Here is a 16,302-nt window from a genome sequence, read left to right as displayed (position 1 = left end):
TAATTTTTTAGTCTTTTTTTTTTTTTTTTTTTTTTTTTTTTTACTAAGTATTAGACATCAGTTAATGATTCTAAGCTAAAATTACAGACATTTCAAATAATAAATACGATTACTTACCTTCTTTTTATGGCTAGGTTAAAACAAAAACGGTTGCGCGACGTCTGTAAACAGGGGTTTCCAGGGTAAAACGGACAAATTAAAAATAGTTTGGAGGCTTGTTGCGCCATGAATCTGCTATGGCAGCATATAGAAATATTGTTCGATCAAACACAATGGTTCTTTTGGCTGAGAATACAGCAGTTTATTTTAAAAAGGGGTGCAAGAGCAGAAACTGCTTTTTCAGCCTTGTCTTTGTTTTCCGCCCTATATGTCTTCTTCTTTTCCTTTCAGCTTTTCCCTTCAGGGATCACCACAACAAATCAGTTGTCTCCATCTAACCCTGTCCTCTGCCGCCTCTGTTCTCACACAAACCTTCTTCATGTCCTCTTTATCTACATCCATAAACCTCCTCTTTGGTCGTCCTCTAGACCTCCTCGTTGTATCCGTAACTGGTCATTGGCTAGCCAAAGTACACTTAAACCTGCAGAGTCTCTCTTTAAAAAAAAAACCTTTGAAAGTACTGGACAAGAAATCATTTTCCTATCATCACTGCCCAATTCGGAGAATATTTTTATTTTAACTTTAAAAAGTTTAAACTTGCTCACTCGTTCTTTAAGATCCTGCCTGGACTCGCTCCACTACTTGGTAAAATCCTGCACCTGTGGGAGAACAACTAAAGGTGATTTTACGGTTTTATATAGACAAACTGCTTTTAGTCATCAGTCACGATCAGATTCCAGCTCAAATAAGAGAACTTGTTAAGTCGATCTAGAAAAGTGGCTGAAAAGAACACAGTTTTGTCAGCACGGTTTTTAAGTTTTAATGTGTCCTCTTAGTGTTCTTTGTTTCTTCAATGTTAGTCATCCTTTTTAAAAAAAAAAATTTTTTTAAATTTTATTCTTTAATTTGTGTATGTTACTCTTTCTGACCAGCCTGGCGCTTATATATGGCGGAAAACACTCAGGTAACTTTGAAGTTCCGCTCTGAGACCTCCAATTTGGCCAAATTTCAAAATTGTCCGATATGCATGTGTGATACATGGACTACAGCATTGGAAAGCTCAAAATCTCAATTTTCTGGGGGAAGAAAAATTTTGGACAGGAGAGCATTTTTTTGTAAACAAAAATTTTTTAAACAACAAAACCCTATATGGAGGTGAGCGCACGCGAAAGCAGAATTACAGACACCATGACTTTAACGAGATATTATCACGTATTTACCTTGTTTCGATCCAAAAACTCCTTGTCACATTTAAGACACAGCTGTGAATGGCCACAGCTGGATTTTTGGGGGATTTTATGGGTGAAACATGGTAATATAACAAGGGTCGCGATGCAGGAATCGCAGACATCAAGGAGTGGTCGAGATTTTCATTTTCATATATTTACCCTTTTAAACATTTTTTTTTTTTTCAATTTTTAGTTGTTTGGATCGATTATTTATAATCTAGCATTTGTTTATCATCTAACATCGGGGAAAATGCAACAGTAACAAAACAATAAAAAAAAAAACGATTTAGCGATAGTTATGAGGTAGATATCCTTAACTTTTTTACAGACGCCATTTTTTTCATTGTGACATAATTTGTTTAAAAGTTTTAAATATGAGAGTGAATAATTTTTTAAAGTCTTTTTTTAAACAAAATATTAGACATCAATTGATGATTCTAAGCTAAAAATGACAGACATTTTGAATAATAAATATAATTACCTTGTTTTCATGACTGGGTTGAAACAAAAACGGTTGTGCAACGTCTGTAAACGGGGGTTTCCAGGGTAAAACGGGCAAATTAGAAATAGGTCGGGGGCTTAATGCGCCATTATTCTGCTATGGAAGCATATAGACATATTGTTCTATCAAACACAATAGTTGTTTTGGCCTAAAATAAAGAAGTTTCTTTTAAGAGGAGTGCAAGAGCAGAAACTGCTTTTTCAGTCTTGTCTGTGTTTTCTGCCATATATATATAAACACCTCATAGTGCACTGAACTGCACTTGTATGACCAAGCTGCACGTTGTATGACCAAGAAAAGAAACCCGAATATATTAATATCTCTCTGGCAGTACCCATCAAAATTGGGCCTAATCTTTTAAAGTCATTTTTCTTCATTCAGCTTTTCCATTGAATCATAGGCGCATATATTATTCTTCATTCAGAATTTCAAAGAAAGTTGATAAAAATGTCCTAACAGAATGTCCTGAAATGATCTGTCTCCTGCTTGGGAGGACAGCCAAAAATGTGTGTGTGTGTCTGTGGTTTATAGTGTAAAACATTCCACTGTAGTCAGTTTATAGACTTCACCTCATAGCTTTAGGACAATTCCTCTGTTACCATGGAAACTCCCTCACCCCCTCTACCCCCCAAAAAAGGTTACAATGAGCAGGTGCTTATGAGATGCAGTATGGTTGTTGGTACCCCTTCCCGCTCTGATTCTAAAATACAACTGTGACTGGGAAAAGATTGCCCCAAAAAACCTTGACACAGGGATAAGATAGAATGTTAATAATTTGCTAAATTAATGTACATTATAAACGATTGTATTTTAAAATACTGGAACCATTGTGTTTTAATATAAATGCTGACTGAAGTTTAGCATTAAAAAGGTTACATCTGGACAAAATATAGTGCAAATACCCGACTGCGAGAAACATATTTTGGTATGCTTGTGACTACTACCCTACAAGGAAACAATGGCATTTTGATGCGATACGATGCACTGCACCAAATTTGGAACAAAAGACCTTGCCACACTATACCATCCCACCTGCACACGCCTCCCTGCAAACACAACCAACTAATGCAGACATCATTTTTGACTCACACAGTGCAAAAAACATTCGATACACCTATTTGTAGATAGAGGTCTGTCAGATAAGGACCTAATTTGAGTTTTCCCCTTAAATGTAATCACCCTGTGGTATACTGGTGTATAACTGTGACCTTCCTTCTCTGCAGCTGCTTACCACTTTTTTCCTCAAGCTTTGACATATAGTAAATATTTTCTGTTAGGTCAAGTGAAGAGTAGAGTGAGTAATTAGGACACATGACTGGCAGAGTCATCACAGGTGATGAGTCTTGGGTCTTTTGGTACCACCACTAATTTTTAGCCGTCAGTAACGGAATCGGCTTTGTTTTTATAAAACATACAGGTCAATGATAATCTAATAAACATATAGGTGTTTTTTTCAATGATATATAAATACGGGCTCAAATTAGTTTTTTTTTTTTTTGACTTTATATTAGGGCTGTCAAAATTTTGCCTGGCAAGGCCAGACTGTTCTCCCTGTATTTTTCAAACACTAAGAGAAAAGTCTGGGAACCAGCCAATTAACGGCCTCTCGAGCAGGTACAAAATCAATCGACGAATCAGATTCGTTTATTTGCGTGACGTGTTCTTAACGAGCAACGTCACTCTTGCGCGTCGAAAGTCGTCTCCACAACAACACAGATGGTGAACGTGAGAGCCGAGAATATATTCCAATCCACGGTAAAATCAGTTTTAAATTACCAAAAACACATCGACACGAGTCAATGACAACAGTCTGTCTCGCGCTAGCCATGTTGAATAAACTCCGCTCTCTTCGTATGTTTACTTCCACGCGCAGGTCCCTCGTCCTGCCCTCGTCATTTTACTAACGTCAAGTCTGCCCGTCGCTGATTGGTCCACTCCACTGTCTGTTTGCTGTGGTTTGCTCCGCCCTGGAAATTGTATCCGCTGAATGGTGGCCAGACTCAATAGCTGGAACAGCGGTGAGTCTGGTGTACCAGGCAAGTCAAAATTATCGCGTTAACGGGCGGTAATTAATTTTTTTAATTACCGTAATTTCGCGAATATAACGCACACTTTTTTCCCCCCAAAATCAACTTGTAAAATCATGGTGCGCATTATAAACGGGTACATGGATGGAGACAGAAATATATACAGTGCCCTCCATAATTATTGGCACCCCTGAAAAAGACGTGTTTTTTAGCTTCTAATTTTTTTTTATTCAAATAATATGGGACCTTAATGGAAAAAAAGAGAAACATCCAACCTTCAATACAAGTGCATTCATTTAGTGGGGAAAAAATCCCACATGAAGAAAAAATTATTTGACATCAAATAATGTGTGTCACAATTATTAGCACCCCTGGTGTTAATACTTTGTACGACCCCCTTTTGCCAACAAAACAAGGTCTGGGGACTGAGATGGCCATGGGAGGAGCTTGATTTTGAGCCTTTTGGCAACAAACACTCTAAGTGGGTCTGGCGTGCCACGAAAGATGCGCATGCTGAAAAGCACCTCATACCCACTGTCTAGTATGGGGTGGGTCAGTGATGCTGTGGGGCTGTTTCGCTTCCAAAGGCCCTGAGAACCTTGTTAGGGTGCATGGCATCATGAATGCTTTAAAATACCAGGACATTTTAAATCAAAATCTGTTGCCCTCTGCCCGAAAGCTGAAGATGGGTCGTCACTGGGTCTTTCAGCAAGACAATGACCCTAAACATATGGCCAAATCTACACAGAAATGGTTCACCAGACACAAAATCAAGCTCCTCCCATGGCCATCTCAGTCCCCAGACCTTGTTTTGTTGGCAAAAGGGTTTTTTACAAAGTATTAACACCAGGGGTGCTAATAATTGTGACACACATTATTTGATGTCAAATAATTTTTTCTTTATGTGGGATTTTTTTCCCCACTGAATGAATGCACTTGTATTGAAGGTTGGATTTTTCTCTTTTTTTTTTTCCATTAAAGTACCATATTATTTGAATTGTAAAAAAATATTAGAAGCTAAAAAACACATCTTTTTCAGGGGTGCCAATAATTATGGAGGGCACTATATATATATATATATATACATATATATATATATATTATATGTGTGTGTATATATATATATGTATATTATATATATACATATATATATGTATATTATATATATACATATATGTATATATATATGTATATATATATATATATTAGGGCTGTCAAACGATTAAAATTTTTAATCGAGTTCATTACAGCTGAAAAATTAATTAATCGCAATTAATCGCAATTCAAACCATCTATAAAATATGCCATATTTTTCTGTAAATTATATATATATTCTGTAAAATAATTTGTTGGAATGGAAAGATAAGACACAAGATGGATATATACATTCAACATACGGTACATAAGGACTGTAGTGGGCATTTCACTCTACTGTCATTTAAATCTGTCTATGCTGTCCTCACTCCGAAGCGTCTACTTTTTCCAAAGCTAGACAGCTAGTGAACGACGCCTTAATAATCAGACTTCTTCCTTTTTCATCTGATTTATTAATAAAATGGCTTCAAACCACTGTCCTCTTTAGACCGTAGTGAAACTACAAAAAAAAAGTCTACAAGCATTGCATTAGCAACAACGTTAGCTTAGCACGCTATACAGGTTCACTAAACATAAACAAAAAGCGTCTCATACAAAAAATATAACATTTCGCTTACTAACATAATATGTACATTCTTTACAACAACCAAACTTACGGACAAATCTTGTCCAAGGATCATATAAGCACAACATTACAACGTAGGCGTCAGCCCGAGATGTCGTGCAGCCATATTGAACTGACAAGAAAGCAATAAACCATGTCGCAAAGCGACCACAAGAGTTCGCTGTTAGACAGCACAAAAAACCTTGCTGTAAAACTTATCAAAAGGCAGAATACTGTCTGAGCGGGACATGTGCGTTAATTGCGTCAAATATTTTAACGTGATTAATTAAAAAAATTAATTACCGCGCGTTAACGCGATAATTTTGACAGCCCTAATATATATATATATATATATATAGGTATATTTATATATGTATGTATGTATATGTATATATGTATAGGTATATGTATATTTATATATGTATGTATGTATATGTATATATGTATAGGTATATGTATATTTATATATGTATATATGTATATATACATACATATATATATATATATATATATATATTTCTATATATATATATATATATTTATATATATATATTTATATATTTTTATTATATTATGTATATACAGGATATACTGTATGTATATATTTTCCCCAAGTGGAAGCTTCCATGATCCTAATAAATTTAATCATTTAAAAAAATACATATACAGTACTGTGCAAAAGTTTTAGGCAGGTGTCCTGCCTAAAACTTTTGCACAGTACATATATACATGTATATATATGTATATATGTGTGTATGTATATACAGTGCCTTGCAAAAGTATTCGGCCCCCTTGAACCTTGCAACCTTTCGCCACATTTCAGGCTTCAAACATAAAGATATAAAATTTGAATTTTTTGTCAAGAATCAACAACAAGTGGGACACAATCATGAAGTGGAACAAAATGTATTGGATAATTTAAACTTTTTTAACAAATAAAAAACTGAAAAGTGGGGCGTGCAATATTATTCGGCCCCCTTGCGTTAATACTTTGTAGCGCCACCTTTTGCTCCAATTACAGCTGCAAGTCGCTTGGGGTATGTTTCTATCAGTTTTGCACATCGAGAGACTGACATTCTTGCCCATTCTTCCTTGCAAAACAGCTCGAGCTCAGTGAGGTTGGATGGAGAGTGTTTGTGAACAGCAGTCCTTAGCTCTTTCCACAGATTCTCGATTGGATTCAGGTCTGGACTTTGACTTGGCCATTCTAACACCTGGATACGTTTATTTTTGAACCATTCCATTGTAGATTTGGCTTTATGTTTTGGATCATTGTCCTGTTGGAAGATAAATCTCCGTCCCAGTCTCAGGTCTTGTGCAGATACCAACAGGTTTTCTTCCAGAATGTTCCTGTATTTGGCTGCATCCATCTTCCCGTCAATTTTAACCATCTTCCCTGTCCCTGCTGAAGAAAAGCAGGCCCAAACCATGATGCTGCCACCACCATGTTTGACAGTGGGGATGGTGTGTTCAGGGTGATGAGCTGTGTTGCTTTTACGCCAAACATATCGTTTTGCATTGTGGCCAAAAAGTTCAATTTTGGTTTCATATGACCAGAGCACCTTCTTCCACATGTTTGGTGTGACTCCCAGGTGGCTTGTGGCAAACTTTAAACGGACTTTTTATGGATATCTTTGAGGAATGGCTTTCTTCTTGCCACTCTTCCATAAAGGCCAGATTTGTGCAGTGTACGACTGATTGTTGTCCTATGGACAGACTCTCCCACCTCAGCTGTAGATCTCTGCAGTTCATCCAGAGTGATCATGGGCCTCTTGGCTGCATCTCTGATCAGTTTTCTCCTTGTTTGAGAAGAAAGTTTGGAAGGACGGCCGGGTCTTGGTAGATTTGCAGTGGTCTGATGCTCCTTCCATTTCAATATGATGGCTTGCACAGTGCTCCTTGAGATGTTTAAAGCTTGGGAAATCTTTTTGTATCCAAATCCGGCTTTAAACTTCTCCACAACAGTATCTCGGACCTGCCTGGTGTGTTCCTTGGTTTTCATAATTCACTCTGCACTTTAAACAGAACCCTGAGACTATCATAGAGCAGGTGCATTTATACGGAGACTTGATTACACACAGGGGGATTCTATTTATCATCATCGGTCATTTAGGACAACATTGGATCATTCAGAGATCCTCACTGAACTTCTGGAGTGAGTTTGCTGCACTGAAAGTAAAGGGGCCGAATAATATTGCACGCCCCACTTTTCAGTTTTTTATTTGTTAAAAAAGTTTAAATTATCCAATAAATGTTGTTCCATTTCACGATTGTGTCCCACTTGTTGTTGATTCTTGACAAAAAAAATTAATTTCATATCTTTATGTTTGAAGCCTGAAATGTGGCGAAAGGTTGCAAGATTCAAGTGGGCCGAATACTTTTGCAAGGCACTGTATATATATATATATATATATATGTGTATATATATGTATGTATATGTATGTATATGTATATATGTATGTATATACAGTGGGGAGAACAAGTATTTGATACAGTGCCAATATGTTTATATGCTGCTATGGCAGCATATAAACATATTGTTCTATTAAACACAACTGTTGTTTTGGTTTAAAATGCAGCAGTTTATTTTATAGAGGAGTGCAAGAGCAGAAACTACTTCTTCAGTCTGTGTTTTCCGCCATATATATAAAGTAGGGCTGTCAAAATTATCGCGTTAACGAGCGGTAATTTTTAAAAAAAAATTAATCCCGTTAAAATATTTGACGCAATTAACGCACAAATGCCCCGCTCAAACTGATTAAAATGACAGTACAGTGAAAGGTGTACTTGTTGTGTTTTTCAGAGTTTTGCCGCCCTCTGCTGGCGCTTGGGTGCGACTGATTTTATAGGCTTCAGCACCCATGAGCATTGTGTAAGTGATTATTGACATCAACAATGGCGGGCTACTAGTATATTTTTTGATTGAAACTTTTACAAATTTTATTAAAATGAAAACATGAAGAGGTAATATAAAATTTCTATAACTTGTCCTAAAATTTATCTTTTAAGAACTACAAGTCTTTGTATCCATGGATCGCTTTAACAGAATGTTAATAATGGTAATGCCGTCTTGTTGATTTATTGTTATAATCAGGGGTGCACATAATTTTTTTGCCCAGGTTCTCAGAGGAGGACCTGGAGATGTGACTTGGTCCTCATTGAGCTTGAGAGCCGACCCTCCTGATGCGATAAATTTATGACAACCTTTACTTAGAGCCAATGAACTTTAATTAATTATATTAACAATTAATGCTTGATTAACATCAACTGGCACAACAAAATTGCCATTACTTTGAAGTGAAATGTAAAGAAATAAAAAGCACCAATTCAAAATAAAGGCCATTATGCGGCTCCCACATTAACTCCAAGCCTTTTTAAAAGTGGGATGTCCTCCTCATAAGACCTCATTGAACGTGCATGTTTAGCTTTGTAAAATGCGAGCAAAAACACGTTTGTCAGTGCATGTCGCTGTTCATTACCTTTATTCCGAGACTTGTCCATAGGGCGAGTGGGGTCATGTCTGACATCGATAGTTTGCTTAATTGCCACATGCTCTCTGTTTTTTTCGTGCTTTTCAAAGTTTGGATGGCTGAAATTCTTTGACTCTACATAAAATGCGCTGCTCTTATCGGCGACACTGGGATTCTCACGGCACATTTTGTACCGCATTTCCGTGCGAGCATCATTTGCTTCTAGCCATGGGACCTCCTGTAGCCACTTTTCAGCAAAAGTCCTTTTTTTCGGTAGCTCCGGTGACGTCTCTGTCGTCTGTCTGGGGGTGGGGGAACACGGAAGTAATTACTCAGTGTGGCCTGCCTCTTCGACATTTTGAGAAGTTATTTTCTCGTGTCCGCCGCAAATACGGTGGTCAGCCATCGGTACGCAAAAGCGTATGGAAGCCTTTGAGGGCCAGCGCGTTTGTCTACGTCCAGTACGCATGCGCGCAGGCGGACCACTTATGTGCACCCCTGGTTATAATAAAGAAATGCAGTACTTATGTACCGTATGTTGAATGTATATATCCATCTTGTGTCTTATCTTTCCATTCCAACAATAATTTACTGAAAAATATGGCATATTTTAAAGATGGTTTGAATTGCGTTTAATTACGATTAATTAATTTTTAAGCTGTAATTAACTCGATTAAACATTTTAATCGTTTGACACCCCTAATATAAAGTGTTTCTCTCGTTTTCCGGTTTGTTTGTTGTTGTTGTCACTGTTCTCGGGTCAATGTCGAGCGTCGCCTTCTGGCTTGGTTTTATGGAGAAAGAAACAATCCCAGATCAGTGTGTCGTCGGAGTCACGCCCCCTTCCTCCCGCCCTCCTCATTCTCTCGCTCATCTCGCTGCTAGGTGAGCGCTGGCCTCGCGATATCCGCCTGTTAGAATCAAAGCCCCGTTCGAGAAGTGGATGCTGACAGGCGCGCGATGCGGTCGGTCATCATGCAAAGGTTATTACGCTGGATCCGCTCCATCGAGCCCCAGAGGAAGCAGCTCCTCTACGACCGCAACGTTGAAGACGTCTAGCAAAAACAACGAGGCGAACTAAAGTCACCAGCTATTTTGGGGGGCAGAGTTAGAGCAGGTGTGAATCGATGGAAGACACCTCGGCGTTTCCTAGAATGACAGTGTGAGCGCTGGCTCCTCTCGGCGGCAAAGTGGCTTGATGAGTGTCCAAAGTAACAGTGGAAGTGGTGGTGGAAGTTTGGAGGCGACGCCATCTTGGTCGCAGCTCTCCTCCTCCCCTACGATTTCTCAACAACACATAACGGCGACTGCGAAGCTTAAGGAAGGTATATGGAGCTCGACAAGTCCTCGGACGAGTGTCTTTCTTCCTCAAATATCTGCTTTTGCGGCGAGGGGAGGCTTGGGTTATTCGAGCATTGTCGTTCCAATATGTTTGTTTGCGGTGAAAATGGATGTCAAGTTCACTGATGTTCCGTGAATTGGAAGCCAAACGTCAGTTGTCACTTGTGTTGACGGCTAGTCTAAGTAGCTTGGAGCTATCATGTCTGCACGAAGGCAACGCTAGCTTCAATTTGGGCTTTCCTAGTTAATTTTTGAACGTCTTAATGACTAGTTTGTTAACCGGGACATAGTTGACGAGGTTTGGAACTGTTAGTTTGTAAACGCTTGTTCCGTTAAAAACAAATTGGTGTGTTCGCTGAATGCTCACGTTGCCCTTTAGGCATAGTAAGGATATCTAGTATTTTATTTTCGTCACGCCTGTCGGTGGTAATTAGAATGTAATTGTCATTTGTTCAAATTAAAAAAAAAAAAAAAAAAAAAAACGAGTGGGTTACTCATATTCTCCGAGTAGTACAATATTTTAAAGAAAAAATAAAAACAGCTCTGGATTTAATTATTCGTAGTTTAACCTTGATGTAATATTACTATGCAGTAAATATACATCTCAGTATTTTAAAGAAGTGGTTACATATCTACATCATAGCTAGCCCAATAACACACAGTGCCTTGTCCTCAAATAACCCCGAACAGGCGTTGTTGTGTGCTGTGGTTCATTGCTTGAAGATTTCATAATGTCCATTATTCCTCTCAGTGCTTTGCCCTCGTGCCAAAAGCGATGGAATGATCGCATCCTGAAAATATCTAATAAGAGAGCCAAAGCCTGCAGCATCAATAGGCGGTAAGGTGCAGAAATTCTGAGCTTCTCTCCTTTGGAGGAGAATGCAACAAATCATGGCCCGGGCAGGCAGCTTATTTACTGTAGTTGCTGTGCAGCTTCTGATTGTGTGACAGGTTTATAAATTTAATGGTAGAGGGGTGTTTTAATTGAAAGTTCTTTTTAAATGGACTCTTTCGGAGAAGATTTGTAACCTAATCTGTAGATCAATCTTAACTGCGTACTAGTTCATCATGGTACAGTAAGATAAAAAGAATTACAGTTTGGAATAATATGGTTTGTCTTCTGTTGCTGTCGAACTAGCCTCTTCCTGCTGCTCTATATTTTTTTGGAGTGTTCTCTTTTTGTTACAACAGCAGCGTCACATCCCAATGTCAGTGGTCATTATAGCATGACAGTGCAGCTTTTAATGAGCCACCCACAGCCTTGTTTTCATCCTGTTTGCCTACCTGAGATACCGTTTCTCCTAGGAATTGTAACCTTGGTACCTCACGATACAATACGTCAATCATTCTAGGATATTCTACTAAAAACTAATAAACAGAAAAACAAGCTTCTGCTGTGAATTGGAATGAGTTTATCACTAGTAGACGTCCAATCCGTTTGAACTGGGAGGGTGGCAGCGAATGAACTTTCGTTCATTCGCTGCCATCCCTCCCACTTCAAACGGATTGAACGTCTATGGCCGTCAGTGGCAACCAATGCCAGGCAATGAGTAATTTTGGGCCATTTAAGATCATTTACCTGTTGATTTTCAGTTACTTCCTGCTGATTTTGGGGTATTTTATGGGTCACTTGCTGTTTATTTTGCGTGACAGAACAGGAAGTGACCTGGGAATCACCCAAATGAATTGGCAGTGACTCAAACTCAACAGGAAATGACCTGTAAATGCCCTAAAATGAAAAGCAAGTGACCTGTAAATGCTCTGGTTTTGAATGAACGAACGTTCCCAGTCTAAATGGATTGGGCGTCAAGCACCGTCAATGGCAGCCTTTTTTTTTTTTTGTTTGTTTTTTTAATAGACACGTTTTTAAAATGATATCTCGGTTCTTGACAGGAGCATATCGATAACCTTTTGGGATACAAATCGGTCCGATAATAGGAATTATAACGTCATCCCAATAAATCCGATAACATAATATATTATCGGCCCTATTAATAATATTTTTGGCACGGTGTTGGTTTGGGATTTGTGCGTTTGTTTTCACTCTTGTTTTTCCAGTATGCAAAGTTTTGTTACTGTCTTTGTTTTGTTCATTATAATAATGTTCATGTCATCATGAAAATTCTGGTTTGGTCAAAGGCAAATCCAAGCTGAATCAACCACTAGTATTTTTGACCTACAGGTGTTCAAAAACTCAGGTGAATATTCATTGAAAAATTATATATATATTATCGGTTATCGTATCTGTATCGGCCTTGAGGAGCAGGAAGTTATCGATATCGGTATCGGTTTCAAAAAATGGATATCGTGCACCCCTAAACAAAGTATCACGATATATCACCATTTCGATATTTTGTCACACCCCTAGTTTCACCATTCTTTTAGCGCTTTCTGTTTGTCGCTGTCGTGCTTTATTTTATGCATGTAACTTTACTCTGCTATTGCCTTTGCACCAGGCCCCATGGAGGAGCTGCACAGCTTGGACCCCCGGAGACAGGAGCTTCTAGAGGCCAGGTTCACGGGGGCTGTCAGTGGCAACACAGGAGGCAGCACTGGCAGTATGAGTGGAGGTACCAAGGTAACGCCACGTCAAAAAGTCTTGTTTTTCTGTATCACCGTGCGGGCACAAAGCAAGTAGACAAAGGTACAATGGCACCCAAGCCGGCTACGCAGCTCTTTTGTGCAATCTGTTTACATTCAAACCTGAAGTCTGATAAAGAAATGAATTAATTGTCAAATGGTTTGAGTCAATGAGTATGCAAGCCTGGACTTGTTTAAACAATCAAATCAGGCTGCGTGCAAAGTTATCTCGTTGCAAGTTCTACCTACAACTACAATGTGTTTTTGCATTAAAAGACAGAAGGGACCAGAATCCAAGTTTCCATGAGAGAAAGTTTATTTCTTTTCTGCGCTTGCTGTCCATGTGCTAAAAAAAAAGCCAAGTTGTTCACTTATTTAACTAAAGAGTTGATTTACTGTCAAACAACTTGAGGATGGTCCCTGTTTTGCTGTTGTTTACTCACTTTATAGTCATGCGGTCGCTCATTTTTTTGAGTTGTCCTTTGTGCTTGTTTGCAGGGTCTCGCCAATGAGTCTTCCAACCACAGCTACGGAAGTCTTGGCTCATCCAGCGACAAGGAGTCTGAGGTAGTTGACAGAGATGGCACAAACGATTATTTTGATAGCCAACTAATCAGTACTTTTTTAGAGATAATAATTTACAGTAATAGGAAATAAAACACATCATGCCAATAAGCAGCTGCTCCTATATTAGCGTCCAATTTTAGGTGTTTCAGGTATGTGCAAAATAAACAGTATATAAAAGACAATTATGATCACTACATTCAAGTTTGATTAAAATTTTCAGCCTGTTTCTGAAATGGTTCTAAAGATGGCACTGTGCACCAGAAAATTTAATAAACTGTTAAAGATAGTCAATATCTGCATGCCAACAGCAAAGTACAGCCAAATTTTTTTGCTTTTCTTCAATTGTATGTAGCATTTAAAGCAATAAAGTGTATCGTCAGTGGTCAGCTGAGAAAAAAAAAGGTTCATGAGGCAATATCGAGCAGTTTGATTCATAGCTGGTGTTATATTTCTGTCGAGTCCTTTTTTTGCCAAAATTATCCACCTTGTCAATTTTCATGTGCACCACCATATGGGCATGTGCCTGTATCAGATTTTGACGGTATGATAACCTTAAGGAAAAATACCGCGGTTTCACGGTATCTTGGTATTGTAGTTATAGCTCTAAAATTTGGCATTTTGAGATGTATGTTTTTTCCCATTAGACGGGATTTTTTTTTTCACAACATATTTGCAAATTGGAACAAAAACAATGAATGTAATTTCAAAATATAAAATTAGAGACTTGCTCATTTTCTACACATTTCTCTCTCAATTGTCAAAAATCAAGTTTATAATGCAGAAATCGGGGTATGTTCACCTTTTAGGGTTAATACACAACTACTACTATTAATGTTAATTAGTTTAATATTAATGGAGAGTGAGAGCAAGAGACAGCGTGTGTGTATGACTTGTATCATTATTTACACATAATACATACACACCCACCCTCTCTCAACACAGAAAGTCGCCAGAGAGAAAAAACTCCACAGGCTGTATTATGAAAATGTTATTTTGAACAGATGTTTTCAATGGCAGAAGACTAATACGCTAATAGAGAGAAAACTATTAGCCGTCTTGGCATGCTAACCAACCACATTAACAAGATTCCATTATTGTATTTGTTTTACCATCGCTAGACACACGAAACACTGGAGCGAACTCTCGTAGCTGGTGGGAAACGTTTATGACAGCGTTTACATAAATTTTGTGTAAAATGACATGAAATCATGTTGGAGGTATTGTCTGCACGTCGGCTGTCCTTCCTCCTTTAAGTCCCGGCCGTCTGTTTCTTACCGTACTACGGTATGACGGAAAATTTTAGTGGTTTTGAAACCCTGAGGTTTTCATACCACGGTAAACCTTGAAACCGGTAACCGGCACACGCCTACCACCATATTACATTGACTCATTAAGTTAAGTTTAGAAAAAGAAAAAAAAAAACTCCCTGAGATAATTAGCCACATAAGTACAAAAATCAGTTGGTCTGGTTTTATGGACTACATGGTCTGTCTTTCAGTTATTTTTGTGCTCGACCCACTTCTCTGTCACTCCCACTTCTTGCACATTTCTATCTCTTTTCCACATAGAACTCTGATATGAAAAGAGGGAGCTCCCCTGCCTACTCAGTATGTACTTTCTCTTCCTGTAAAAAGCCACTACAGTGTTGTTAGGTAAAACTCAGGAGACCTAAGCATTTTCTCTCCTCCTCTGCTTCGTGTCTACTTACAGACCCCTGAGAAGAAGCATTCCGAATCATCCAGGGGGAGGAAAAGGAAAGCTGACACCTATTCAGAGAGCAGTCAAGGTTAGCAAAACCTGCAGAGGTAAGTGATTATCCAAGACTTTTTAATGTTATAGATAATCTTTTCTAATTCAATATGCAGGGAAATCCACGACACGTGGTCCCAAGATCAGCGACTATTTCGATGTGAGGATTATTTTTGATGTTTAAATTTTCTTTTTATTTTGAATTTGAAACAAAATTCATTATTTTCTTATCTCTGGAAAGTTCCAGGGTGGAAATGGTTCCAGCCCAGTTAGAGGGCTGCCATCAGCCCGGCGCTCTCCCCAGAGCTCACACTCAGCGCCTGGCTCAATTGTAAGTGTGTAACATGAGTAAACATTATTCAGGTACAGGGGTCGCGTTAACCGGAATTTTTCCGTCGTTGACCGGTTTTTTAAAATGGTGACGGAAAAAACTGAAGTCCGTCCGTCATTTTGACAGGTTGCAATTCACACCCCAGACCACAGGGTGGCGAGTTAGCATATTAATTAGCTATTGTCTCTCTTAATGCATGACGTCATTGGATATTCTGTCAGAATATTGTAGCGTCACTGGGGTCTGGCGGCGGTGTAGGTTCACTATCCTCTTCCCCTCACTGTCCACTCGCTCTCGCTATATAAGCTATATAATTGGCCGAGGAAATGCTGTCCCGTGAAATGCCTGTTTAAAAATGTTCCCGTTGTTACTTCTTGCGTTCGCTTAAAAGTGCTCATTTAAAAAGGAAAATCGATGGATGATACTACACACAGAGCGTATTATTAACAAATGCTAAAGCCAATAGCGAGAATAAGGAACGTCACTGACAAGCGCAGGCCCCCGCGAGTGGATAGTGAGGGGACTAGGATAGTGCGCCTACACCGGCACCGTGATTGACACATCAACGCGAGGTTCTTATTGGTGCACCCGGTGTGCCAGCGCGTCATCCAATTGATGGACAAGATTGCCGCCTGTGTATAGACCCCAATCACATGACGTCACAACTCCGCCCCCCTGACCGGAGCTGCCATATTGTGTGTCAGCTCG

At 38.8% G+C, this 16,302-nt stretch overlaps 1 protein-coding gene across 5 annotated transcripts in view; it reads left to right on the top strand.

The window, feature by feature from the left end:
- Positions 1 to 9,921: 9,921 nt before the first annotated feature.
- The window catches only part of LOC130929758 (serine/threonine-protein kinase tousled-like 1-B), a 37,487-nt gene continuing 31,106 nt past the window's right edge, over positions 9,922 to 16,302 (top strand). For 2 of the 5 annotated variants that reach the window (XR_009066954.1, XM_057857224.1), the window contains exons 1-7: positions 9,922 to 10,351; positions 12,824 to 12,945; positions 13,446 to 13,514; positions 15,083 to 15,121; positions 15,225 to 15,300; positions 15,380 to 15,423; positions 15,505 to 15,594. Coding sequence is in view for 4 of the 5 variants with exons in the window: in XM_057857224.1 (XP_057713207.1) it covers positions 10,225 to 10,351; positions 12,824 to 12,945; positions 13,446 to 13,514; positions 15,083 to 15,121; positions 15,225 to 15,300; positions 15,380 to 15,423; positions 15,505 to 15,594 (567 nt within the window). In the remaining variant the exon portion in view is untranslated. The other 3 variants (XM_057857227.1, XM_057857226.1, XM_057857225.1) reach the window with 3 other exon arrangements.

This window comes from Corythoichthys intestinalis, chromosome 14 (genome assembly GCF_030265065.1).
Source record: "Corythoichthys intestinalis isolate RoL2023-P3 chromosome 14, ASM3026506v1, whole genome shotgun sequence".
NCBI lineage: Eukaryota > Metazoa > Chordata > Actinopteri > Syngnathiformes > Syngnathidae > Corythoichthys > Corythoichthys intestinalis.
This window is presented reverse-complemented; position numbering and strand designations above follow the sequence as displayed.